Source organism: Podarcis cretensis, assembly GCF_951804945.1.
Source record: "Podarcis cretensis genome assembly, chromosome: 18".
Lineage (NCBI taxonomy): Eukaryota > Metazoa > Chordata > Lepidosauria > Squamata > Lacertidae > Podarcis > Podarcis cretensis.
In genome coordinates this window covers 13,371,286-13,395,899 of record NC_137188.1, presented here as the reverse complement: position 1 = coordinate 13,395,899, position 24,614 = coordinate 13,371,286, and the positions used below count along the sequence as shown (strand labels likewise).

Below are 24,614 nucleotides of genomic sequence, written 5' to 3'. Positions count from 1 at the left end.
CCCCCAAACACGTCAAACGCTTGCATACCAAAACAAACCCATTATTGCAATCGCCGTCCTTTAAAGTCTGGCTCTGCTCCAAATAACTTTAATCCCTAGAATCATAGAACTGTTGGAAGGGACACCAGAGGTCATGTAGTCCAACCCACCCAGCAACTCCTTCTTTCTTCTTTGGCGATCCCTCGTAGTGAGTAAAATTGTCTTCCATAAACACAGTCTTAACAGTGATTCCGTAAGTGACCGTGGAGGCCAATTCTGGATCCACACGTCCTTCCACAGTGGGGAAATTGGTTTCCGGGCGGGAGTTGATGACAGTGAGGGTTTGCCAAGCATGCCTTCCTCTTAGCACGTTTCTCCCTTGCGTCCTGAGTTCGAGTGTCTTCAAAGCCCATGGCACCTTTGGGAAAGGCTGTTCTCCAACTGGAGCGCTTGCAGGCCAGGGTTTCCCAGTTGTTGGTGTTTATACTACATTTTTTAAGATTTGGCTTGAGAGAGTCTTTGAACCTCTTTTGTTGACCACCAGCATTACGCTTTCCATTTTTAAGTTCGGAATAGAGCGAACTTGACCCGCACAACATGACCAGTCCAACGAAGTTGATGTTGAAGAATCATCACTTCAACACTGGTGATCTTTGCTTCTTCTGGTACCCTGGCATTAGTTTGCCTGTCTTCCCAAGTGATGTGTAAAATATTTCGGAGACACCATTGATGGAATTTTTCGAGGAGTTGGAGATGGCGTTTATAAGTGGTCCATGTTTCCCAAGCATACAGTAAGCTTGGTAGTACAATAGCTTTGTAAACGAGCATTTTGGTTTCCCTGCAAATGTCCCAGTCCTAAACTCTCTGCACTTCAGTTGGGAGAAAGCTGCACTCGCAGAGATCAGGCAATGCTGGATTTCAGCATCAGTGTTGGCCCTTGTAGAAAGATAACTGCCCAGGTAGGAGAAGTGACGAACATTTCCCCTAACCTAGCTTTAGACAAGGCACAACGCAATTTATTGATTTATTCAGAGGGTTTTCATCTCCACTCTTGAGCCACCATAAATCAAAGGCACAGCACGAAAGGAAAAGGGGATGGGGAGGGTAGAGGAAAGAAGGGGATGCTGATTGTATAGGTAAAGAAACAGAGCGGGCTATTTCTCTTTGTAGCGTGAGATGCAGGGAGACGAAGAGGGTCCCGCATTCGGCCGGAGAGCCCAAATTGCCACAGGAACTGTCTCTGGGTTTTCCTCTGAGCCTGGAAGGGTGGTGGCCGGCTGGTGCTATTTCTAGCTCTGAAAAGGAAGCCCCAGGAGCCGAGAGCGAAATCCGGTAGTTCGGGAGTAGCTCAGAGGTGACCAGACGTCTTTGGGGAAAGGGAGGGGGACAGCATTCAAAGCTATTGAGGAGGAGAGACACATTCCCTGCAGGCCTCTATCCCTGAAGGAAAAAGGAAAAGAAAATAGTGCTCATTTAATGTCTTGATTCCAATATGTTGTTGTTTAGTCGTTTAGTCGTGTCCGACTCTTGGTGACCCCCTGGACCAGAGCATGCCAGGCCCTCCTGTCTTCCACTGCCTCCCGCAGTCTGGTCAAATTCATGTTTGTAGCTTCAAGAACACTGTCCCACCATCTCGTCCTCTGTCGTCCCCTTCTCCTTGCGCCCTCCATCTTTCCCAACATCAGGGTCTTTTCCAGGGAGTCTTCTCTTCTCATGAGGTGGCCAAAGTCTTGGAGCCTCAGCTTCAGGATCTGTCCTTCCAGTGAGCACTCAGGGCTGATTTCCTTCAGAATGGAGAGGTTGGATCTTCTTGCAGTCCATGGGACTCTCAAGAGTCTCCTCCAGCACCAGAATTCAAAAGCATCCATTCTTCGGCCATCAGCCTTCTTGATGGTCCAGCTCTCACTTCCATACATCACTATTGGGAAAACCAGAGCTTGAACTATACGGACCTTTGTTGGCAAGGTGATGTCTCTGCTTTTTAAGACGCTGTCTGGGTTTGTTGTCTCTTTTCTCCCAAGAAGCAGGCGTCTGTTAATTTCATGACTGCTGTCTCCATCTGCAGTGATCATGGAGCCCAAGAAAGTAAAATCTCTCACTGCCTCCATTTCTTCCCCTTCTAGTTTCCTTAAAGCGGCTGAGAGGGGGGTTTTGTCATCTGGGCAGCCTGGAGCCCCCAGACGCATGGCCCAGGATTGCACCCTGGGAAGGTCACCTTGGTTCTGCTTTCACAGTTTTTTGGCTCCCCCCCCCCCCGGAGGAGCACTCCATCATCTCTCAAGATACATGGGTGCTGACAATGTGTGCAAGCTTGGGGGAATGTGCTTGGTGCAATTACGTATAAAAAGGAGAAATGCACACTCGGGGTTTGCAAAGCAGAAATGGAGAGAGAAAGCCAAATTTCCTTCATCCCTAAAGATGAAGTGATCGTATGCTGCTCCCTCGTGGTCAGCTCATAAACTGCACTCACGAGGCAAAGGACTCCTGGATGAGTCCAGCAAAAGGCGACTCTGGGGTTGCAGCGCTCATCTCGCTTTCAGGCCGAGGGAGCCAGCGTTTGTCCGCAGACAGCTTTCCGGGTCGTGTGGCCAGCAGGACTAAACCGCTTCTGGCGCATGACGGAAACCAGAGCAGCGCACGGAAACTCCATTTACCTTCCTGCTGCAGTGGTACCTATTTATCTACTTGCACTTTGACATGCTTTCGAACTGCTAGGTTGTCAGGAGCAGGGACTGAGCAACGGGAGCTCAGCCCGTCGCGGGGATTCAAACCACCGACCTTCTGATTGGCAAGCCCAAGAGGCTCTGTGGTTTAGACCACTGCGCCACCAGCATCCAACACACGACCCCTGCTAGATCAGGCTATAGGGTACGGGGTTGCCAGATGTTCTCTTTTTGTACTACCAACCTTACTGTATGCTTGGGAAACATGGACCACTTACAAAAGCCATCTCCAACTCCTCAAAAGATTCCATCAACGGTGTCTCCGAAATATTTTACACATCACTTGGGAAGACAGGCGAACTAATACCAGTGTACTGGAAGAAGCAAAGATCACCAGTGTCGAAGCAATGATTCTTCAACATCAACTTCGTTGGACTGGTCATGTTGTGTGGATGCCTGATGATCGTCTTCCAAAGCAACTACTCTATTCCGAACTTAAAAATGGAAAGCGTAATGCTGGTGGTCAACAAAAGAGGTTCAAAGACTCTCTCGTCAAATCTTTAAAAATGTAGTATAAACACCGACAACTGGGAAACACTGGCCTGCGAGTGCTGTAATTGGAGAACAGCCTTTGCCAAAGGTGTCGTGGGCTTTGAAGACACTCGAACTCAGGACACGAGGGAGAAGCGTGCTAAGAGGAAGGCACGCTTGGCAAATCCACACCAGGATCAACTCCTGCATGGAAACCTATGTCCCCACCGTGGAAGGATGTGTGGATCCAGAATTGGCCTCCACAGACACTTACGGACTCACTGCTAAAACCGTGTTCATGGAAGACAATCTTACTCGGCTACGAGGGATCGCCAGAGAGGAAGAAGAAGAGGAAGAAGATGAAGAAAGGGGGTTGGGTTGCCATACGTCCTATTTTCCCCGGATGCGACTTCTTTTCCAGAATTAAAATTTCTGTCCGGGCATTTGACAAAACATCCAGGTTTTTTCTTTTGGTGTTTTTGTTTCCAGTAACCCAAGGAAAAAATCCTAGCGCCTTTTACTCAGATCTAAGCAGGCCTGCAGCAGAGAATCGCAATCCACCAGGAATCTTTTTAATGTTGAGCTGCTTGCTTCTGCAAGGGAGAAGGAAACATCAAGAGGAAAAACCACAACAATGCAGACTTACTTGGTTGGGTCAGAGAACAGCGTTTTATTTGAACATTAAATTTAAATTATTATTTTTTTATATTTAAATTTATTTAAATTGTGATCTGACAGATCTGAATCATCCCAGAATATTCCTGCATTTCTAGATGTCCTTCGTGGTCCTTTCTACAGTTCTATAATTCCAATCTGGTTTAATAATCTGTGTCTCCCAACTGCCAGTTTCCCCAAAGCTGCATCTGAATTTGGTATTTATCTGTGACTTTGAACGGGTTGGGGGAGAGGAGGAAGGGGTCTGCAAAACCTCTCATCATGTCGAAGGCATTGGGTAAGTTGCTCTAGAGGAGAAAGATCAGCCTTTCCTAAAACGACAACAACAAAATGAATGAAAGCGAGTTAAAACAAAAACACAGAAGAAGCAATTCAATTTTATATTAACCAGGAGCAACTAGCAACATAGAATATGTAGGTTCCCTTTAAAAAAAAAAAACATTTATCTATTTAATTGTTAAATTTCACATGTTTCCCCATAGACATTCCATTGACTTCCCATCCACCATCCATGATGTTCTGCAGTCGCAATCGGAATTATTCAACCTCCATTGGAAATCAGGTTGATTATCAAAATGTTCAGACTCTGAGCTGTTTGCATGAAGCGAAGTTGCTTTTCCAGTTGAATTTGGGGGAAGCTCTTGAAGCATCCCTTGCGTTGAGCTACGTGGCGCTGTGGGTTGGGTGGCGCTGTGGGTTAAACCACAGAGCCAAGGACTTGCTGATCAGAAGGTCGGTGGTTCGAATCCCCGCGATGACGGGGTGAGCTCCCGTTGCTCGGTCCCTGCTCCTGCCAACCTAGTAGTTTGAAAGCACATCAAAGTGCAAGTACATAAATAGGTACCACTCCGGCAGGAAGGTAAACGGCGTTTCCGTGCGCTGCTCTGGTTTGCCAGAAGCAGCTTAGTCCTGCTGGCCACATGACCCAGAAGCTGTATGCTGGATCCCTTAGCCAATAAAGCGAGATGAGCGCCGCAACCCCAGAGTCAGCCACGACTGGACTTAACGGTCAGGGGTCCTTTACCTTTACCTTGAAGCATCCCTTGCGTTGAGCTACGGCTTCCATTTTTCTTTTTTTTCTTTTTTATTAAAATTTTTATTACATCTTCAGTTTACAGAAAAGAAAAAGAAGAACAAACCAGAAAAAAGAAAGAAAGAAAAACAATCCAACTTTCAAAATACATTTTTAGGTTACTAAATGGACTTCCCCACATCTCCCTCACCCTGCGTTCTTTACAATAAACATATCAGCAAATTATTACCTTGTTTCGTATCTTATTTATATCTTTCAGAGTGTTTTACTTCTAAATTTAAAGTACCTTTTGTCAAATATTTATACCTTAAGATAATACATAAAATAACTTTAAATTTCAACTTTTTCTTACTTATAACTTAACTTTCTATTTTCCTAATCTAATTGCAGGAGCTAAAATTTCCAAGTCATGCAGATTCTTAACATTCATACAACTTATAATGTTTTTGTAAATAGTCCTTAAATTTCTTCCAGTCCTCTTCCATTGTCTCTTCTCCCAGATCTCGGATTCTGCCAGTCATTTCAGCCAGTTCCATATAGTCCATCAACTGCGTCTGCCACTCTTCCAGCGTGGGAAGGTCTTGTATCTTCCAATATTTTGCAATGAGTATTCTTGCTGCTGTAGTTGCATACATAAAAAAAGTTCTATCCTTCTTTAACACCTTTTGGTCCACAATGCCCAGGAGGAAGGCCTCTGGTTTCTTAGGGAAGGTGTATCTAAACACCTTTTTTAACTCATTATAGATCATTTCCCAGAAGGCCTTCACTTTTGGACAAGTCCACCAATTTGCTCCTTGCATACAGCTCAAACCTTGCAAATTTCGATAAATAAACCTGATTCGCAATGGGGGGCAGAATACTTTTGACTGCGCCGGGTTAAGTCAAGCCGGAGTGACGGCTGCCAAATCTTTCTCTCGCGGCAGGGTGATCGCCACCCTTCTGAGCAAGGGATCGCCCCAGGGGAACCCTCTCGGCTCTGAAAACTTACGAAAGGGTCAAGAATGAAAAAGATGACCAGCCCCCACAATAAGTACCGGAACGGGGGGCACCTGCGGCCAGAGGAGGACGGACGCCCCTGAAGGCGACGGTGGAGGGAGGCGATTTCGGACAGGTAGCCATGCCTGGGGAGATAAAAGGCGAAAAAGAGACGTCAGGAAGGGGGAGGCGGACTGACAAGAGCCCCCCGACAGATTATCTCTACATCAAATTATCACCAATATATGTGGGATGTGATCCATGAGAGGCAGTCAAGTACAACATTCCTTGCGATGCTAGAGAAGACATGCGAGGGAATGTTTGGTCCAGCCGGTCGAAACCTCCTGTTCCTCCTGGCTGGAGCGTCCTTCCTTTTGCATGAAAAATAAGATTTTAACAGGCAATTTCCCTTTTAAAAATCTCGAACTGCCGGTTTCAGGTACGCTTGAGGTTTGTTTTTTGTTTTCAGGTCCGCTCGCTTTAGTCTTCTGACCTCGGTGCGTGTTTTTTAGGGTTGGTGCAAATGGGGTTTTAAGGTTTCGAAAAGGAAGAAAGATTCCTTGGGAAATGCTAGAGAAGACATGCGAGGGAATGTGTGATCCAGCTGGTCAAAACTTCCTGTTCTTCCTGGCTGCAGCGTCCTTCCTTTTGCATGTGACAGAAGGTGGGCGTGGCCTCACCTGTCCAGGTAACAAAAGAATGAGTCACGCAGCACACCTCTCTCTTTTTGACTTCCTTCTTCGTTTGACCAGCTTTTAGCTAGGACTGCTCTGCTAGAAGAAGTACTGGGATTATTCACCCATATGGGGCAGATCCACATGTACATATTTGTAACTAAGTCTGCCTTCAGGGATCCAACTGTGAACTGATGTGAGTAAACTTCCTTTATTGACTTTGAATAAGATTGTGGCTTCTTTATTCTTTTAAGAGGGACTCAAAGGAACTTACCAGGAACATACAATTGAATCTGAAGACAGACTGAATTGTATAATAGTGAGAGGCTCACACGAGCCTGCAACCAGCCATCTGCTGTGCATGTAAAAAGGGGGTGTAAACTCTGCTAAGTAAAGGAACTTGCTAGCGCAAGATTAGGAAGGATATGAATAAACAATATATCCTCTCCTGCCACCCTGAACGTTCCCACAAGATATATATATTTAGAAAGATTTGAGGAGCTACTGTATGGGACGTGATCCATGAGAGGCAGTCAAGTACAACATTCCTTGCAATGCTAGAGAAGACATGCGAGGGAATGTTTGGTCCAGCCGGTCGAAACTTTCTGTTCCTCCTGGCTGGAGCACCCTCCCTTTTGCATGTGACAGAAGGTGGGCGTGGCCTCACCTGTCCAGGTAACAAAAGGACGAGTCACACAGCACACTTCTCACTTTTTGACTTCCTTCTTCGTTTGACCAGCTTTTAGCTAGGACTGCTCTGCTAGATCAGGGGCAGTGCAACGCCAGAAATCGCTTCTGCGCATGCCCAGATGCCCAAAACCGCACCTGCGCAGAAGCGATTTCTGGCGTCTGTGCATGCACAGAAGCGATTTCTGGAGCTGCGGAAGAGAGTCCCTGCTCCACGCTGGTTTAGCGCATTGAACGGGGACTCGCTGAGCTGCCAGCTAGGTTCGGGAGCAGCTCATGGGCCGGTTAAGGGACCCCCATGGGCTGCTTCTGGCCCATGGGCCTTAGGTTGCTGACCTTTGTGTTAGATTCTGTGATTTGTTTCTCTGCAAAGGTCGAAAGTGCCATGGAGACTCGACTTACACACTTTCCTGCAGCGCTGCCTGCCGTGCCTCACAGTACTCCCTCTCCGCCTCGGCCGCGGCCTTTTCTCCCGCCGCTGCCTCCAGCCGCTCTTCCAAGCTGGTCGCCTGCTGCCGCCACCGGGACATGTCCGCTGCGAGCGGGAAAGGGCCGAGAGACGGGCTTGAGAACAACGGCACAATGCAGAAAAAGCTTTCCAGGCTTCCTCCAAGCCCACCCCTTCCCCAACAAGGTAGGAGGAAAGTATATTATTATTATTATTATTATTATTATTATTAGCTTATTAGCTTCTCCGGGGAGAAAGTTCCAGGCTGGATCTACACAGATATAAAAAAACACTATGGAAAAAAACCATTATAAAAGTTCACAGTGGAAATTACCATTGACTTCCTATTATTATTATTATTATTATTATTAGCTTCTCCAGGGAGAGAGGTCCAGGCTGGATCTACACAGATATAAAAAAACACTATGGAAAAAAAAACTGTTATAAAAGCTCACAATGGAAATTACCATTGACTTCCTATTATTATTATTATTATTATTATTATTAGCTTATTAGCTTCTCCGGGGAGAAAGTTCCAGGCTGGATCTACACAGATATAAAAAAACACTATGGAAAAAAACCATTATAAAAGTTCACAGTGGAAATTACCATTGACTTCCTATTATTATTATTATTATTATTATTAGCTTTTCCGGTGAAAGAGTTCCAGGCTGGATCTACACAGCTATAAAAAAAAAAAACGCTATGGGGGGAAAAAACGTTATAAAAGCTCACAATGGGAATTACCATTGACTTCTGGTGTCGCATTCATATGACGCCTTTATAACATTCTAAACCAACTAATGTAGCAGAATCTGGGAGCAAGCCAACACCAAGAAGGCCCTGACATGGGTCACCATGGGTTTGTAGGACCGGAAACCCAGCCAGAGGGGCGGGTATAAATAATAAATTATTATTAATAATAAATTATTATTATTATTATTATTAACATCTTCTTCAATTCATTATACATCGTTTCCCAGTAAGCTTTGCCCTTACTACAAGACCTATAAATAAATCATAGCAGATGACCTTTCGTTTGTTCTGCCCTCGTAACATCCGCAACTCGGATGGGCGGGGTACAAGTAATAAATCATTATTATTGCAATTATTATCGTTATTACCCAGCAGGGCGCTGTTTCGACCGTCCATCTCCACCCCTTCAGCCTGGAGTGTGAACATCTCGCCGTGGAGCTCTGTCAGGTTGGCATCCAAAAGGGTCTGCAAGAGAGACAGAGTGGGGCAGCATCTCTTACGATGTGGGTCCTTGACTTGTAGCCCCGCCCCTTGTATAGACCACGCCCACACAGCACCCTCCCATTTGTGGCCACGCCCCACCTTTGAAGAAACAGGCAAGGGGGGAGGGTCTGCCGTCACCAGTGCCGGATTTACCTATAAGCTAAACAAGCTCTAGCTTAGAGCCACACTCTCTTGGGGCCACCCAAAAAATTAGGTAAAGGTAAAGGGACCCCTGGGAATGCGGGTGGCTCTGTGGGTTAAACCACAGAGCCTAGGGCTTGCCGATTGGAAGGTCGGCGGTTTGAATCCCCACAATGATGGGGTGAGCTCCCGTTGCTCGGTCCCTGCTCCTGCCAACCTAGCAGTTCGAAAGCACCTCAAAGTGCAAGTAGATAAATAGGTACCGCTCCGGCGGGAAGGTAAACGGCGTTTCCGTGCGCTGCTCTGGTTCGCCAGAAGCGGCTTAGTCCTGCTGGCCACATGACCCGGAAGCTGTACGCCGGCTCCCTCGGCCAGTAAAGCGAGATGAGCGCCACAACCCCAGAGTCAGCCACGACTGGACCTAATGGTCAGGGGTCCCTTTACCTTTACCCAAAAGTTGCTCATCTTTTCTTAGGATTGGTCCAACCAAAGTTGTTGACATCTCCAGAGAACCTGATGGTAAGGTAAAGCCGGTGTACAGCTTCCGGGTCATGTGGCCAGCAGGACTAAGCCATTTTTGGCGAACCAGAGCAGCGCACGGAAACACCGTTTCCCTTCCCACCAGAGCGGTGCCTATTTATCTACTTGCACTTTGTGCTTTTGAACTGCTAGGTGGGCAGGAGCAGGGACCGAGCAACGGGAGCTCACCCCGTCATTGCGGGGATTCAAACCGCCGACCTTCCAATCGGCAAGCCCTAGGCTCTGTGGTTTAACCCACAGCGCCACCCAAAGGAAAAACTGAATGCTTTCAACAATGGCAAAGCAAAGCTGTAAATTCACCATTTGGGCAGGGGGTTGGACTGGATGAAACGTGAGTCCCTTCCAATTCTGCCATTCTGTGAAAGAGGCTCTGCCTGTCGCGATGAGCTCTTCACAGGACATGACTGGCGGTTTGCCGATGCCCAAGGGAGCACGGGAAAGCCAGTGCAAAACTAAAAACGGACAAAATCTGGGAGCTTTTGCAAAACCTCAAGAAATGGGGACAATCGCAGGCAGAGGAAATGGACTCAGGCCCCACAAAAACCTCTCCAAGCCCCTTTTTCCTGCCCTACAACCTCCACCAGCTGAAAAGGAAATTGCTCGAAGGAGAACAATGGAGGAGAGCGATTCGTTTTCCAGAGTTGGGCTTTTCCCAGGAAAAGGCGGCTATTGTGTCTGTTTATATTTCTCCAGGAGGACCACAAAGGCTCTCAAGGTCCCTGAATCTTGGCCTTCGTCCAGCCGGGCCAGTGCCTGTGTGGTAGGATGTGTTTTTTTGAGAAGCTGGGGCTGAGTGGCCTTGCAGAGCGTACCTGGAGGCGGATAAAAATTATACGTCTGCCCGAAAAAAGAACTTTGGATAGGCGTGGCAGAGACTCGGAATAAGCTGTCTCTGCACCGGACTGTCTCAAAATAGAGTTTCCAAAAAAAAAGGGTTTAGGGTTCTTTAGGCCAGGGGTAAACAGCTGGAGCCCAGATCCGTGCAGAGACAGCACATAACATCCAACGTTTCTCCCCTGAAAATAGGGACATCCTATTCCATCCCCTCCAACGTTTCTCCCATGAAAATAGGGACGTCCTATTCCATCCCCTCCAATGTTTCTCCTGTAAAAATAGGGGCTGTAAAAATCTGAAGAAGTGTGCATGCACACGAAAGCTCATACCTAGAACTAACTTAGTTGGTCTTTAAGGTGCTACTGGAAGGAATTTTTTGTTTTGACTATGGCAGACCAACACGGCTACCTATCTGTAACATCCCCTCCAACGTTTCTCCTGTGAAAAGAGGGATGTCCTATTCCATCCCCTCCAATGTTTCTCCTGTAAAAATAGGGATGTCCTATTCCATCCCCTCCAACGTTTCTCCCCTGAAAATAGGGACGTCCTATTCCATCCCCTCCAACGTTTCTCCTGTGAAAAGAGGGATGTCCTATTCCATCCCCTCCAATGTTTCTCCTGTAAAAATAGGGGCGTCCTATTCCATCCCCTCCAAAGTTTCTCCCCTGAAAATAGGGACGTCCTATTCCATCCCCTCCAAGGTTTCTCCCCTGAAAATAGGGACGTCCTATTCCATCCCCTCCAACGTTTCTCCCCTGAAAATAGGGACGTCCTATTCCATCCCCTCCAACGTTTCTCCCCTGAAAATAGGGACGTCCTATTCCATCCCCTCCAACATTTCTCCCCTGAAAATAGGGACGTCCTTTTCCATCCCCTCAAACGTTTCTCCCGTGAAAATAGGGACGTCCTATTCCATCCCCTCAAACATTTCTCCCCTGGAAATAGGGCCTATAACGTTCCCCTCCCACCCGAGCCCAAAATACCACGTTCTCCAAGCAGCCCATCAAGGTGGCGTTGAGCCTCTTCCTGCTCTCCTTGGCTTGGCCAAGCTGCTTCTGCAGGTCCTTCTCTCGCTGGGCCAGCTTCTCCAGCTGCTTCTCACGCTTGGCCCGTTCCCGTTCCAGCTCGGCCACCTTGTCCCCCAGAGCCGCCGTCTCGTTCGCCACCTGCTCCCGGCACCTCCTGAGCTGCCGAGCCGCTTCCGAGTGCCACGCCATGACGGCCACGGATACGGTCACGGCCGCCAACACCAGAAGTAGGACCGCACACAAGCCCAGGACCTTCAGGGTGGCTTTGACGGCCGAGGGATCCATGTTTCTTCTTCTCCTTCCTGGCAAGAGAGAGACTGTGCCGCTGGTCGTACTCCTCTCACTATAATCGCTCTGCGTGGGTTTCACAGCGATCACACAAACCCTTCATCTGTGGCTCACCACAGGCCGCAGGGAAGAAAACCACAAGGGAGTTATTTGTGGCCTTTTTTCCCGCCAGGAGTTGATGGGTTCGCCTCTGTGCCCTTAAATTATATCCAGCCCTTTTAAAAAAATCACCAAGTAATTTGACCTCTGCTAAGTGCTAGGGCTGGGCCGATATATTGTTTTCAACACCGGGACATATCAGCAGCTAAATATCGTGATATACCGATATCAGAACCTCCAAGTGTCCCTGTTTTCCAGGGATTGGCAGAAGCCATCCCGGTTTCTGATTTGATTGCAGAATGTCCCACTTTTTCTTACGATGTCCCTATTCAGGGGAGAAACGTTGGAGGGGATGGGATAGGACGTCCCTTTTTTCAGGGGAGAAACGTTGGAGGGGATGGAATAGGACATCCCTATTTTCACGGGAGAAACGTTGGAGGGGATGGAATAGGACATCCCTATTTTCACGGGAGAAACGTTGGAGGGGATGGAATAGGATGCCCCTATTTTCAGGGGAGAAACGTTGGAGGGGATGGAATAGGACGTCCCTATTTTCAGGGGAGAACCGTTGGAGGGGATGGAATAGGACATCCCTATTTTCACGGGAGAAACGTTGGAGGGGATGGAATAGGATGCCCCTATTTTCAGGGGAGAAACGTTGGAGGGGATGGAATAGGACGTCCCTATTTTCAGGGGAGAAACGTTGGAGGGGATGGAATAGGACGTCCCTATTTTCATTCAAGAATCCCCCACGTGGCAGCTAATAATAATAATAATAATAATAATAATAATAATAATAATAATGCGTTGCCTCCTGGTCTCCCCCCTCCTGCTCTTCCTCTTCCTTTCAGATTTGCTCAGCGGGAAGCAGGATCGCTTCCAAATTCAGTCGGATACGTAGCTCCTCTCCGGAGAATGACCTGTTTATCCGTGCGGTGAGCTCTTTCCCGCGGTCTTTTGGGTGCCCTCCGTTCCAACTCCCCGGAAGGCTCGGAGAAGGGGGTGGGGAAGACCCTCCGGACCGCTTTTTGGGTTTTGGGGTACCCCCCCTCCCCACTTTGCACCCACTCCAAACCATGGAAGAGAAGGAAAGCTCTCCCAGTCTCCGCTGGGGGAAGCGCAAACTCTGGGTCGCCGTGGCGGCGCTGGAGTTCGCCGCCATCCTCATCTTGGTGGCCGGGCTGGCGCATTTTGCTGCGCACCAAGAAAGGGCAACGGAGACAGGGAACTGGGGAGAGGGCAGCAACGCCACCAGCAGCCTGGCCTCCCTGGGAACCGTGAACCGGACCCTGCAAGCCGCCGCGAAGCGCTGGGAGTCGTGCCAGAACCGCACGGTAAGCCGCAAATAAAATCGCAGGATGGGATGAAAAAAAGAAAGAGAAAGGGAATCGGAAGAAAATGTAACGGATAAGTTTGTAAACTGGTTGGAATTGGATACTCAGTCGCAAGAAGAGGCAAAATAAGAGAGGGGCGGGCAGAGTGAAGCCAAAGGAAACGTCCATTTGTTATGCGTAAAGTCTTTGTTGCTAAAATATCTGCGAAACCGGAAAATATAGGCGGTTGCAGTCGGAATTATCCAACCCCAACTTGCAAATCTGGCTGATTCTCAAAATTTGAAGGGTTCCGGGTGTTTGCAAGGAGCAACTATAAGGAATAATAATAATAATAATATCTGAAGAAGTGTGCATGCACACGAAAGCTCATACCAATAACTAACTTAGTTGGCCTCTAAGGTGCTACTGGAAGGAATTTTTTTAAAAATTTTCTCATTTCATTTCATTTATTTTATTTTGTTTCGACTACGGCAGACCAACACGACTACCTACCTGCAATAATGACAACAACCCCATAGTTGCCTTTGACTGGACTTAACCATGCAGGGGTCGTGTGCTTTTACCTATAACAATGCCAAATTATAATACAGTTACTAATACCAATCAATCAGATAATAATAATAATAATAATAATAATAATAATAATAATAAATAATAATAATAATTTTTGTACCCCGCCCATCTGGCTGGGTTTCCTCAGCCACTCTGAGCGGCTTCCAACCGAATATTAAAAACACAATACAGCATTAAACTTTAAAAACATCCCTAAACAGGGCTGCCTTCAGTTCTTCTTCATTACTGTAATTTTACTGCTGTTAGCTGCCATGAATCCGTTTGACTTCCGAAATGTTCGGAAACAGAGGCGCGGCTTCTGATTGGCGCAGGCGGCCCGGAAACAATAGCTGACAGCTGCGTCAGACGATTGGCTTCCGGAAAATGTTAGGAAACCGGAACACTCACTTCTGGGTTTTTGGAGTTTGAGAACCAAGGCGTATGAGAACCAAGGTGTTTGAGAACCAAGGCATTTGGGAACCAATGCGTTTGGGAACCAAGGTACCACTGTATAGGGTTGGGGGACAGTGTTAACCTCGGTTGTCAATGTGCTTCCAGGGCTGAGCCAATATGTCAAAATCGTTAATCAATGCCCTCTTGTTCAACAACCAAATGTGTTTCCATGCAAACATGCAAAGGGTTGAGCTTCGTGGCTGCGATCCCAGTTTCGCTTTCCCAGGAGTAAGCCCTCCTGAACCAAAGCATCCCTGGGTAACCAAGCGCAGGATTGTGGCCAAACCCTTTGCAAGACAAAACCAGAGCGCTGTGCCTTTGCTTCCACTGCAAAAGTCTTTGAGATTTTTGTCTTCGAGAAGAAGCACTAACCAAAGTTTTCCTCTCCCCTCCCTGCCTTTTATCCTTTTGCTAATTCTTCATCGTCATCGTTCTTTGCTGATATTTAATTTGACTGTTGAGGAACGCAGGTGGTGCTGTGGGTTAAACCATAGAGCCTAGGACTTGCCGATCAGAAGGTCAGCGGTTCGAATCCCCGCAATGACGGGGTGAGCTCCCGTTGCTCGGTCCCAGCTCCTGCCAACCTAGCAGTTCGAAAGCACGTCAAAGTGCAAGTAGATAAATAGGTACCACTCTGGCGGGAAGGTAAATGGCGTTTCCGTGCGCTGCTCTGGTTTGCCAGAAGTGGCTTAGTCCTGCTGGCCACATGACCCAGAAGCTGTACGCCGGCTCCCTCGGCCAGTAAAGCGAGATGAGCGCCGCAACCCCAGAGTCAGCCATGACTGGACCTAATGGCCAGGGGTCCCTTTACCTTTACCTAATTTGACTGTTTACCATTCCAATGGATTGTTGAATATTGCCTTATTCGATATAAGCTGTTTCTTTTAAAGCTATTGTGGCTTTTTCGTCTTCAATCATTACGGCGTGGTCGATCTTTGACATTGTTTTCCTTTTTTGGGAAGGGTGCGGATATAAGTGGGACTCCAAAGCGCCTAGCTTTATTTATTTCTCTTACGCATAACCCCCTACTTCTTTTTAAAACAAAGTACAGTAGTAATAATAATAATAATAATAATAATTTTTATTTATACCCCGTCCTCCCCAGCCAAGGCTGTGCTCAGGGCAGCTAACAAGCAATAATAAAAACGAGTAATACAAAACGAGAAAGGATAAAGATAAAATTCAGTACAAAACAAACAACCCACAGCAATTTAAAACAGCAGCGGAAAACATAAAATCCTGAAAATGTTTACTTAAATAAAATGGTCTTAATTTTATTTATTTTCTAAAGACATTTGCAGTAAAGGGGCGAGGTAAATTTATTTTGGGAAGCTGATTCTCCTCCTGGTTCCCACCGATTTTATCTCTCGTTTTCTATTGATTTTCTTGTGCCTTGTAATATTTTTCTCATTTTTTTCTCGTTGTTGATGTCTTGCCTTGGAGCAGAGAGCTCTAGAAGCCAACGCCTCCAGCCTGAGCTCTGAAATGACCCGGATCAAGACCCGCTTGGGCCTGAAGGAATTCGTAATTAAAGGCTTGGAAGGTGAGATTCTGAGATGTCCAAAAGGTTTGGGAAGATCCTAGGAAGAGGTGGTTTGGGGCTGGAGGGGGGCGAGGAGCGGAGTGCAGAACTGGGACCTCAGCCTCAGTGGCCCCCCAGACCTCTCCATGTGGCCCTCGGGGGCCTCTCCCTAGGCCACACCCCTTTCCTAAGCCACACCCTCACCTGCTCTACCCAGGAACCTCCCCAAGTGCTATATCTATCTATCTATCTATCTATCTATCTATCTATCTATCTATCTATCTATCTATCTAAGGTCCTTATAATATCAGTGGAAACAGTTGCTCCTGGTGGGTATTAACCGCTTTCAATTTTAACCTGAAGATTGTCGTTTACCCAGTTCTAACTTTAATTTTAATTAATTTTGGGATTCATTTTAATCGATTGATTGCTTGTTTTCATGCATATTGTATTATCTATATGAGGTTAGCCGCTCTCAGCCCGGCTCTGGCTGGGGAGGGCTGGGTACAAATAAAAATTTATTATCTTTATCTATCAACTATCAACTATCTACGGTATATCTATCTATCTAACTATCTAGCTAGCTAGCTAGCTAGCTATCAATCATCTTTTTTTAAATAACTTTTTTATTCAAAATTAAAACAAAACATATTATCCAGAAACATATCATCCTTATTCCCCCCTCCCAATTTTTCCTCCCTTCCCCCACAGTTTTTCAGCTTTTTTGGCAGATCTTTCCCTACAATCCCTAACAGAAATGCTTCAGGTTTTTAAACAAATGTTAAATAGAACATTTTCTTCAATTCGTTGTATATCATTTCCCAAATTTTTTTAATTCCCTTACAATCCCACCACATATGATAAAATGTCCCCTCCTTTACCTTGCACTTCCAACATATATTTGAACTAGTTTATCTATCAATCTGTCTATCTATCTATCTATCTATCTATCTATCTATCTATCTATCATTTATCTATCTGAAGATGTGTGCATGCACATGAAAGCTTATACCAAGAACAAACTTAGTTGGTCTCTAAGGTGCTGCTGAACATTTATTATTATTTTTTATCCATCATCTATCTATCATCTATCTATCTCTTTTTACTTTTTACATAAAAGTTATACACCAATAAAATATTTGAAGGTTATTTGAAAGTTGATGGGCATCGCCATTCAAATGGCAGAGCCTTCGGCATGAAAAACAGGTGTTTTGCCACCCAGGCCTTTGTGTTTTGGGAGGATGAAAATGGCCCTCTTTTTCCCATTTCCCAGACGAGGTCACGCTCCTGAAAAACTGGACACAGATGCTTCAAGGTGTAACGTAAGTGAGACCCACGTCCGACTTATGAGGAAGGTGCTGTTGGGGGTGGGTTGCTGAGCAATGAGGGACCTGGTTCTGTTCTGGTGAGGTTAGGGACAGTGTCCCCATTTTCCAGGGACAGCGCCGGATTGACAGAAGCCGTCTCGGTTTCTGATTTGATCCCAGAATGTCCTGCTTTTATTTAGGACGTCCCTATTTTCATGGGAGAAACGTTGGAGGGGACGGAATAGGATGTCCCTATTTTCAGGGGAGAAACATTGAAGGGGACAGATTAGGACGTCCCTATTTTCAGGGGAGAAACGTTGGAGGGGATGGAATAGGACGTCCTTATTTTCATGGGAGAAACATTGAAGGGGACAGATTAGGACGTCCCTATTTTCAGGGGAGAATCAATCAATCAATCAATCAATCAATCAATCAGTTGCTGAACTGGGTTCCGCACAGTCACAAAAACAAATGAACCGAAAAGGCCTCAAAAACAAAAAACGCAAAACAAAGAGCAAAGACAAAAGCTCTAGACTTGATCCATTCTGGAAGTCTATTCAACTTCCGAAATGTTCTAAAACCAAGGCGCGGCTTCTGATTGGCTCAGGCGCCCTAGAAACAATAGCCGACAGCCACGTTGGACGTTCGGCTTCCGAAAAACATTGGCAAACTGGAACACATTTACTTCCGGGTTCTCAGTGTTTGGAAACCAAGGCGTTTGAAAACCAAGGTACCACTGTACTAGCGAACCGTAGGTTAGATGGACCCCTTGTGAGAGAATTGGGCACGTATCGGGCGACACAGTCGATGCACTGATTTGACACACCGTTTGGAAAGGCATCGGGGCAGCATTTTCTTCATGAACTGATTTCTTGCTTTCTGCCTCTCTCCATCACAGCAAACACCAGGAAGAAATCATCGCCCATCTTCGGCAGCAGCAAAGGAGGCTTCCAGCCAGCAGTGGAATCGCTCTTTATGGTGACCTGGCATCTCTGGGGCTCACAATGGCCGTGGTACTCCTGGTTTGAGGAGCCAGAGAGGCAGAGGTGCCCACCGTCGTTCAAATCGACAGATCGCCAACGTATTAAGCCCTAGCCTGAAAATGTTACGCAGATGGTATTTAACACCAGCTGTTGTTTAGTCGTGTCCGCCTCTTTGTGACCCCCTGGACCAGAGCACGCCAGGCCCTCCTGTCTTCCATTGCCTCCCGCAGTTTGGTCAGACTCATGCTGGTAGCTTCGAGAACACTGTCCCTCCATCTCGTCCTCTGTCGTCCCCTTCTCCTTGTGCCCTCCATCTTTCCCAACATCAGGGTCTTTTCCAGAGAGTCTTCTCTTCTCATGAGGTGGCCAAAGTCTTGGAGCCTCAGCTTCAGGATCTGTCCTTCCAGGGAGCACTCAGGGCTGATTTCCCTCAGAATGGAGAGGTTTGATCTTCTTGCAGTCCATGGGACTCTCAAGAGTCTCCTCCAGCACCATAATTCAAAAGCATCCATTCTTTGGCGACCGGCCTTCTTGATGGTCCAGCTCTCACTAACACCAGCTAAGCTTGCTAAAATGTACAAGACAAGAACCAGTGAGTGTGGGAAATGTAAAGAAAGGGAAGGTTCATTTTACCACATGTGGGGGCCTTGTAAAGAGGTGAAGGCTTTCTGGGAAATGATATATGATGAGTTCAATTTTTTGGGGGTGGAGGGGTCTGGATCATGCTTCTTTTCTCAAAGAAGTCGCTTTTTTCGAATGTTTATATCTGCCATAGCAACTTCACTTCACTGGCGTAGGCAGTCAACACAGGCTAAGAGGGGGCGGAGGAAGAGTGGGAGGAGGAAGAAAAACACAACACCCATCAACCAGGGGCTCTTGGTTATGTCATCGGCGACATTCTGCTGGTGGTAATTCTGCCGTTCCTCTTGCATCTGGTTTTGAACCCTGAAAAGACAAAGCGGTTGGGGAAATATTGGGTCAGTAGGGCTGCCTCTGGGGCGATGCAGTCCCAAATCAAATCAAATCAAATCAAGAACCTTTATTGGCATCACAATATAACAGTGGCGTAGCGTGGGGGGTGCAGGGGGGCGGGCCGCACCGGGCGCAACATCTGGGGTTAGGGCAAATCTACGGGTTAGGGGGCGCAAATCCACGGGTTAGGGGGCGCAAATTACTTGCCTTGCCCCGGGTGCTGGCAACCCACACTACGCCACTGCAATATAAAACATTTCAAGTCACTGGGATCATTAAAAAGATGAGGGTGAAGCTATCAAGGGTTATAAGGACACACTAGGGTCGCATGGAAGAATATCAAACCTATCCATTCGGAAGGAAACCAGCCCTGAGTGCTCACTGGAAGGACAGTTCCTGAAGCTGAGGCTCCAAGACTTTGGCCACCTCAGGAGAAGAGAAGACTCCCCAGAAAAGACCCTGATGTTGGGAAAGATGGAGGGCACAAGGAGAAGGGGACGACAGAGGACAAGATGGTGGGACAGTGTTCTCGAAGCAACCAGCATGAGGGAGGCAGTGGAAGACAGGAGGGCCTGGCGTGCTCTGGTCCAGGGGGTCACGAAGAGGCAGACACCACTAAACAACTAAACAACAACAACATGGTGGTGTGCACTTGGATGTTAGGCTACGCCCTGTCTATTTTCCGAAAGGATAACCCTTTTGGGTAGAATTGTGGCTAAAGAGGAAGCTACTAAGGCAGGGATATCTTTGTCCCAGTCTGCCAGGAGAAACCTCGTTTGGTTTCTTCTCAGAGTTATGGGCCGGAGGTCCGACATTTTGCTCAGCATCAGTTGGTGACGTCTGCTGTGCAAAGGGAAATCTAAGAGAACGCGGTCCATTGAATTGGGTCCTCCTTATAGGACACAATAAGGGACGTGGGTGGCGCTGTGAGTTAAACCACAGAGCCTAGGGCTTGCTGATTAAAAGGTCAGCGGTTTGAATCCCCGTGACGGGGTGAGCTCCCATTGCTCGGTCCCTGCTCCTGCCAACCTAGCAGCCCGAAAGCACGTCAAAGTGCAAGTAGATAAATAGGTACCGCTCTGGCGGGAAGGTAAACGGCGTTTCTGTGCGCTGCTCTGTTTCGCCAGAAGCGGCTTAGTCCTGCTGGCCACATGACCTGGAAGCTGGACGCCGGCTCCCTCGGCCAGTAAAGCGAGATGAGCGCCACAACCCCAGAGTCGGTCACGACTGGACCTGATGGTCAGGGCTCCCTTGACCTTTACTATAGGACACAATATACAATTTGAGGACTGGGGAAAGCTGTGGAAGGTAGATTTGAAATTTACTGACTGTTCTCTGCTGAAAGAAAACTATATGAAAAGGATGTATAGATGGTATAATAAATAAGTATCAATTGCTGTTATTGGTTCGCTGATAGATCATTTCCCAATAATCTTTGGCTTGTTTCCATGGCCACCACATGTGCATTAATGTTCCCTCTGCCCCTTGACACAATTCCTGCATAATTTGGATCCTTTTTAAATACAGTTTAACAAGCTTGCTAGGTACCTTGGTTGCCAAACTTAATCCGTTCCAGAAGTCCGTTCCAAAACTAAAGCGTTCCAAAACCAAGGCGTGCTTTCCCATAGGTGGTCATGCAAAATGGATTAATCCGTTCCAGACTTTTAAAAACAACCCCCAAAACAGCAATTGAACATGGATTTTTACTATCTAACGAGACCACCGACCCATAAAATGAAAGCAATAAGCAATGCACTGCAGGCACACAATCATTCTATCAGTCACAAACACAAAACAAAAAGAGCTGCGAAAACAAAAACGCAAAGTAAATAGCAAAAAAGCAGACAGACCTCAGTGTAACTCTCAAAACGGAGCACGTTCGGCTTCTGAAAAAGGTTTGCAACCTGGAACACTTCCTTCCGGGTTTGCAGTGTTTGGGTTCCAAGCTGTTTTGGTACCAAGGTGTTTGAGAACCAAGGGACCGCTGTACTCTTTTTAGGATTTCGGGATGCTAAATTCAGTGCTGGATTGGGGACCCCCAAAAAATTAAAAGGGAAAAAAACCTGGATGTCCATTTCCAAAATATGAGATAAAAAAACATAAAATAGAACCTACATGTAGCAGCCGTGTTTTGTGTTGTGTAGGCTCCTGTGATGTAAGTCATGGGCCCCGCCAGCTAGCCTGCTCCCTCAAATATCACTGTTTTGCTCCTTTCTATATATAGGGTCTCCTGCCAACCTAGCAGTTCGAAAGCATGCCAGTGCAAGTAGATAAATAGGTACCACTCCAGCAGGAACGTAAACGGCGTTTCCGTGCGCTGCTCTGGTTCGCCAGAAGAGGCTTAGTCCTGCTGGCCACATGACCTGGAAGCTGTACGCCGGCTCCCTCGGCCAGTAAAGTGAGATGAGCGCCGCAACCCCAGAGTCGGCCATGACTGGACCTAATGGTCAGGGGTCCCTTTACCTATATATAGGGTGCCTACATTCTGCATGGACTGGTTGCAGAGCAACATGGGCTAATGTCTTGAGATACCTATTAGGTCCGTAAATTACCATATAGCATATATTCAACACAAAAAAACAGTGACAACTTGTTGTGGACAAAGGACAGCCGGACATAGAAAGGGCCCCATTACCTTCAGGAGCTGAGGGCCACATCAAACCTCAATCCGGCCCTGGGGGGATTGTACAAAAGTTCGCCCCGCCCCACCAGGAAATGCAAAAACAAATATGAACTCACCCTAGATGCTCTTACCATTGCTGGTTATTCCTCCAGCTCTCCAACTCTCTTTCTCGACTGGACAGCTGCTGCACAAGGTTGTCAATTTTCCCTTTGAAAAAGAAAGGAAACGTCCTTCAGATTTTCCACCGCCGATTCCACCACCTTTTGGAAATCTCCCTCTCTCCCCCCGCATGGCCAGGAATGGGGGATACCAGGCCTGTGGGAGAAATGCGGCCCCCATGGACTCTCTGTCTGGCCCCCGGAAATCTCCCCAGGCCATCGGCCGTGGCTCCTTTGGCCGAGATCCCTGCATTGCAATGGGTTGGGCTAGATGACCGCTGGGGTGCCCATTCGTACAATTCCACGATTCCCACACTGCTTTTGCCTCAAGGGCCTTGTATGAACTGACAAAGCCCAGAACACCTGAGCCCCAAGGGAGCACAGCTGCAACTGAAATTGTTCAACGCCACCCCGTTGCAAAACGGGTTTATTTATCAAAATTTCCAGACTGTCTGCCATTTGCAAAGGAGCCAAACGTGGTCTTCAGGGTGAAGCCCATGAAGAATATGTTTCCCCGTGATAGTTAGCTGATTCCATGTCATCTAATGTACTGTATATAGAGAAAGAGAGGGAGGGAGGGAGGAGGGAAAGATAGATAGAAAGAAAGAAAGAAAGAAAGAAAGAAAGAAAGAAAGAAAGAAAGAAAAGAGAAAGAGGGAGAGAGAGAGAAAGAGAGAGAGAGAGAGAGAGAGAGAGAAAAGAGAGGAAGGAAGGAAGAGAAAGAAAAGAGAGAGAGGGAAAGAGAGAGAAAGAGAGAGAGAGAGAGAGAGAGAGAGAGAGAAAGAAAGAAGAGAAAGGGGCAGAGAGAGAAAAGAGAAAGAGAGAGAAAGAGAAGAGAGAGGGAGGGAGGGAGGGAGGGAGGGAAAAAAGAGAAATTAAGAAAGAAAAAGAAGGAAAGAAAGAAAGAAAGAAAGAAAAAGAGAAAGAAAGAGAGAGATATATGATATTTTCTTTATGAATTAGCATCGTATAAATTATTATTATTATTATTATTATTATTATTATTATTATTTAAAGTAAGTAAATATAACGAACTGGGACAGATGTGGAAACCTCTGGTTTTTGCCTGGCGGAAACACGGCTTCCTTCGCGCATCTTTGCCTTCACACTCTTAGGGTGGGCTTCGCAGTGAAGCATTGGATCAGCCCATTCAGTGGGAGGGAGGAAACTGGACTTATTATGGGTTAGGGACAACCCAAAGCATCGTGGTGCTCAGCCGTCGCCATGATGCCATCTCTGCTGGTTTCTCACCTCGGAGCTTCTGGTTGTCCTGCTGTAGATTGTTCCTTTCCTTCTCCAGAGACGCGGTTTTTCCTTTCGTGCTGTCCTATAGCAGGAGAAAAAAAATACCTTGAAAATCGTGCCTGGAGGGGATTTCTGGTTCACGTCAGCCATATAACCCAGTCCTGAAAGACCTGCATTGGCTCCCAGGAGGTTTCTGAGCACAATTCAAAGTGTTGGTGCTGACCTTGAAAGCCCTAAACGGTCTCAAAGGCCCAGTAGAACTGAAGGAGCTGTCCATGGATGCGCAGGGCAATTCTGTGTCCAGGATGGCTGTTTCCCAGCTCCATCTGGTACGCAGGATGAGACCCTCCCTGCCTACAGACTGTCTGGCCAGAGTGGGGCATGCTCTGGTTATCTCCCGCTTGGACTACTGCCATGCGCTCTCCGTGGGGCTCCCTTTGAAGGTGACCCGGAAACTGCAACTAATCCAGAATGCAGCAGCCAGACTGGGGACAGACTGTGTTTTTAATATTCTCTAGGGAGCTGCCCAGAATGGCTGGAAAAGCCCAGCCAGGTGGGCGGGGTATAAATAACAAAGGTAAAGGGACCCCTGACCCCTGACCCTTAGGTCCAGTCATGGCCGACTCTGGGGTTGCGGTGCTCATCTCGCTTTATTGGCTGAGGGAGCTGGCATACAGCTTCCGGGTCATGTGGCCAGCAGGACTAAGCCGCTTCTGGCGAACCAGAGCAGCGCACGGAAACCCCGTTTACCTTCCCGCCGGAGCGGTACCTATTTATCTACTTGCACCAGTGTGCTTTCGGACTGCTAGGTTGGCAGGAGCAGGGACCGAGCAATGGGAGCTCACCCTGTCATTGCGGGGATTTGAACCGCCGACCTTCTGATCGACAAGTCCTAGGCTCAGTGGTTTAACCCACAACACCACCCGCGTCCCAGATAAATAATAAATTATTGTTGTTGTTATTATTATTATAGGAGCCCCTTCCAGTTTCGAAGATCCCTTATTTTTACCAGTTGAGTTTGGCAGGACTCCCAGCGCTGTTGCGTCTCGCCCAGGCTCTGGTTGGCAGCCGCCAGCTGGGTCTGCAGATTATAGCTTCCCTTAATCGCTTTCTCCAAAGCCATCTTGGTCTTCCTGAGGGTCCGGTTTGTAGCGGCCAGTTGCCTGTCGCTCTCCATTTTCCCTTTCTCCATCTCCTTTTTCACAGCTGCCAGTTGTTCCTTGAGAGATGCCACCTTGTCCAGCAGTTGGGCTCGGTCGCATTCTGGCTCCGAAACTGCCCGCGGTTGATCCGAAAGGAGCATAGTGATCCATAGAAGGAACTGGAGGATGATGACAGCTGCACACCAGAAATGGGTCTTGCTCCATGTCTTGGTGAAAGAGAGCCACTTGATCTTTAGATCTTCTAGGGATCTGCACACGCCCCGCTGCAGTTCATCCATGGGGAAGGCAAGCTGGGAAAAACCAGCTTTCGACTCCGGCTTTCGAAACACGAGCTTTCAAATCTCAAAGAGTGATTCCTCCTGGCTCTCTCCGGCAACAAGATTTGGGCCTCCCTCCTCCCTCCGTTTCCGGGAATTTGTGAAATCCAGCAGCCGAGAGGAATCGAAACTGAACCAGGCCACTGCATTT

General features: G+C 47.3%; 3 protein-coding genes and 1 long non-coding RNA gene across 6 annotated transcripts; 2 read left to right on the top strand and 2 right to left on the bottom strand.

The window, feature by feature from the left end:
- Positions 1 to 1,478: 1,478 nt before the first annotated feature.
- On the top strand, positions 1,479 to 18,817 carry LOC307207287. Its single transcript, XR_013834609.1, has 2 exons — positions 1,479 to 1,976; positions 18,545 to 18,817. It is a non-coding gene; the product is annotated as an uncharacterized lncRNA (long non-coding RNA).
- Positions 3,894 to 12,564, bottom strand: CCDC194 (coiled-coil domain containing 194). 3 transcript variants are annotated; one of them, XM_079960961.1, is made up of 6 exons: positions 11,403 to 12,564; positions 8,790 to 8,886; positions 7,620 to 7,752; positions 5,870 to 6,002; positions 4,116 to 4,159; positions 3,894 to 4,068 (listed from the first exon to the last, which is right to left on the bottom strand). In XM_079960961.1, exons 1-5 carry the CDS (start codon positions 11,730 to 11,732, stop codon positions 4,136 to 4,138), a joined length of 717 nt encoding a protein of 238 aa, XP_079817087.1. In that variant the 5' UTR covers positions 11,733 to 12,564; the 3' UTR covers positions 3,894 to 4,068; positions 4,116 to 4,135. The 3 variants fall into 3 exon arrangements, with proteins under 3 accessions (XP_079817087.1, XP_079817088.1, XP_079817089.1); XM_079960962.1 differs by having other exon boundaries at positions 5,916 to 6,002; XM_079960963.1 differs by having other exon boundaries at positions 5,931 to 6,002.
- On the top strand, positions 12,722 to 18,817 carry LOC307207218 (uncharacterized protein). The gene is made up of 4 exons (XM_079961023.1): positions 12,722 to 13,168; positions 15,620 to 15,716; positions 16,969 to 17,017; positions 17,901 to 18,817. The coding sequence occupies exons 1-4, from the start codon at positions 12,911 to 12,913 to the stop codon at positions 18,028 to 18,030; spliced, it is 534 nt and encodes a 177-aa protein (XP_079817149.1). The 5' UTR covers positions 12,722 to 12,910; the 3' UTR covers positions 18,031 to 18,817.
- On the bottom strand, positions 18,594 to 24,553 carry LOC307207171 (uncharacterized protein). Its single transcript, XM_079960936.1, has 4 exons — positions 23,993 to 24,553; positions 22,990 to 23,065; positions 21,712 to 21,787; positions 18,594 to 18,930 (listed from the first exon to the last, which is right to left on the bottom strand). The coding sequence occupies exons 1-4, from the start codon at positions 24,422 to 24,424 to the stop codon at positions 18,771 to 18,773; spliced, it is 744 nt and encodes a 247-aa protein (XP_079817062.1). The 5' UTR covers positions 24,425 to 24,553; the 3' UTR covers positions 18,594 to 18,770.
- Between the last annotated feature and the right edge of the window lie 61 nt (positions 24,554 to 24,614).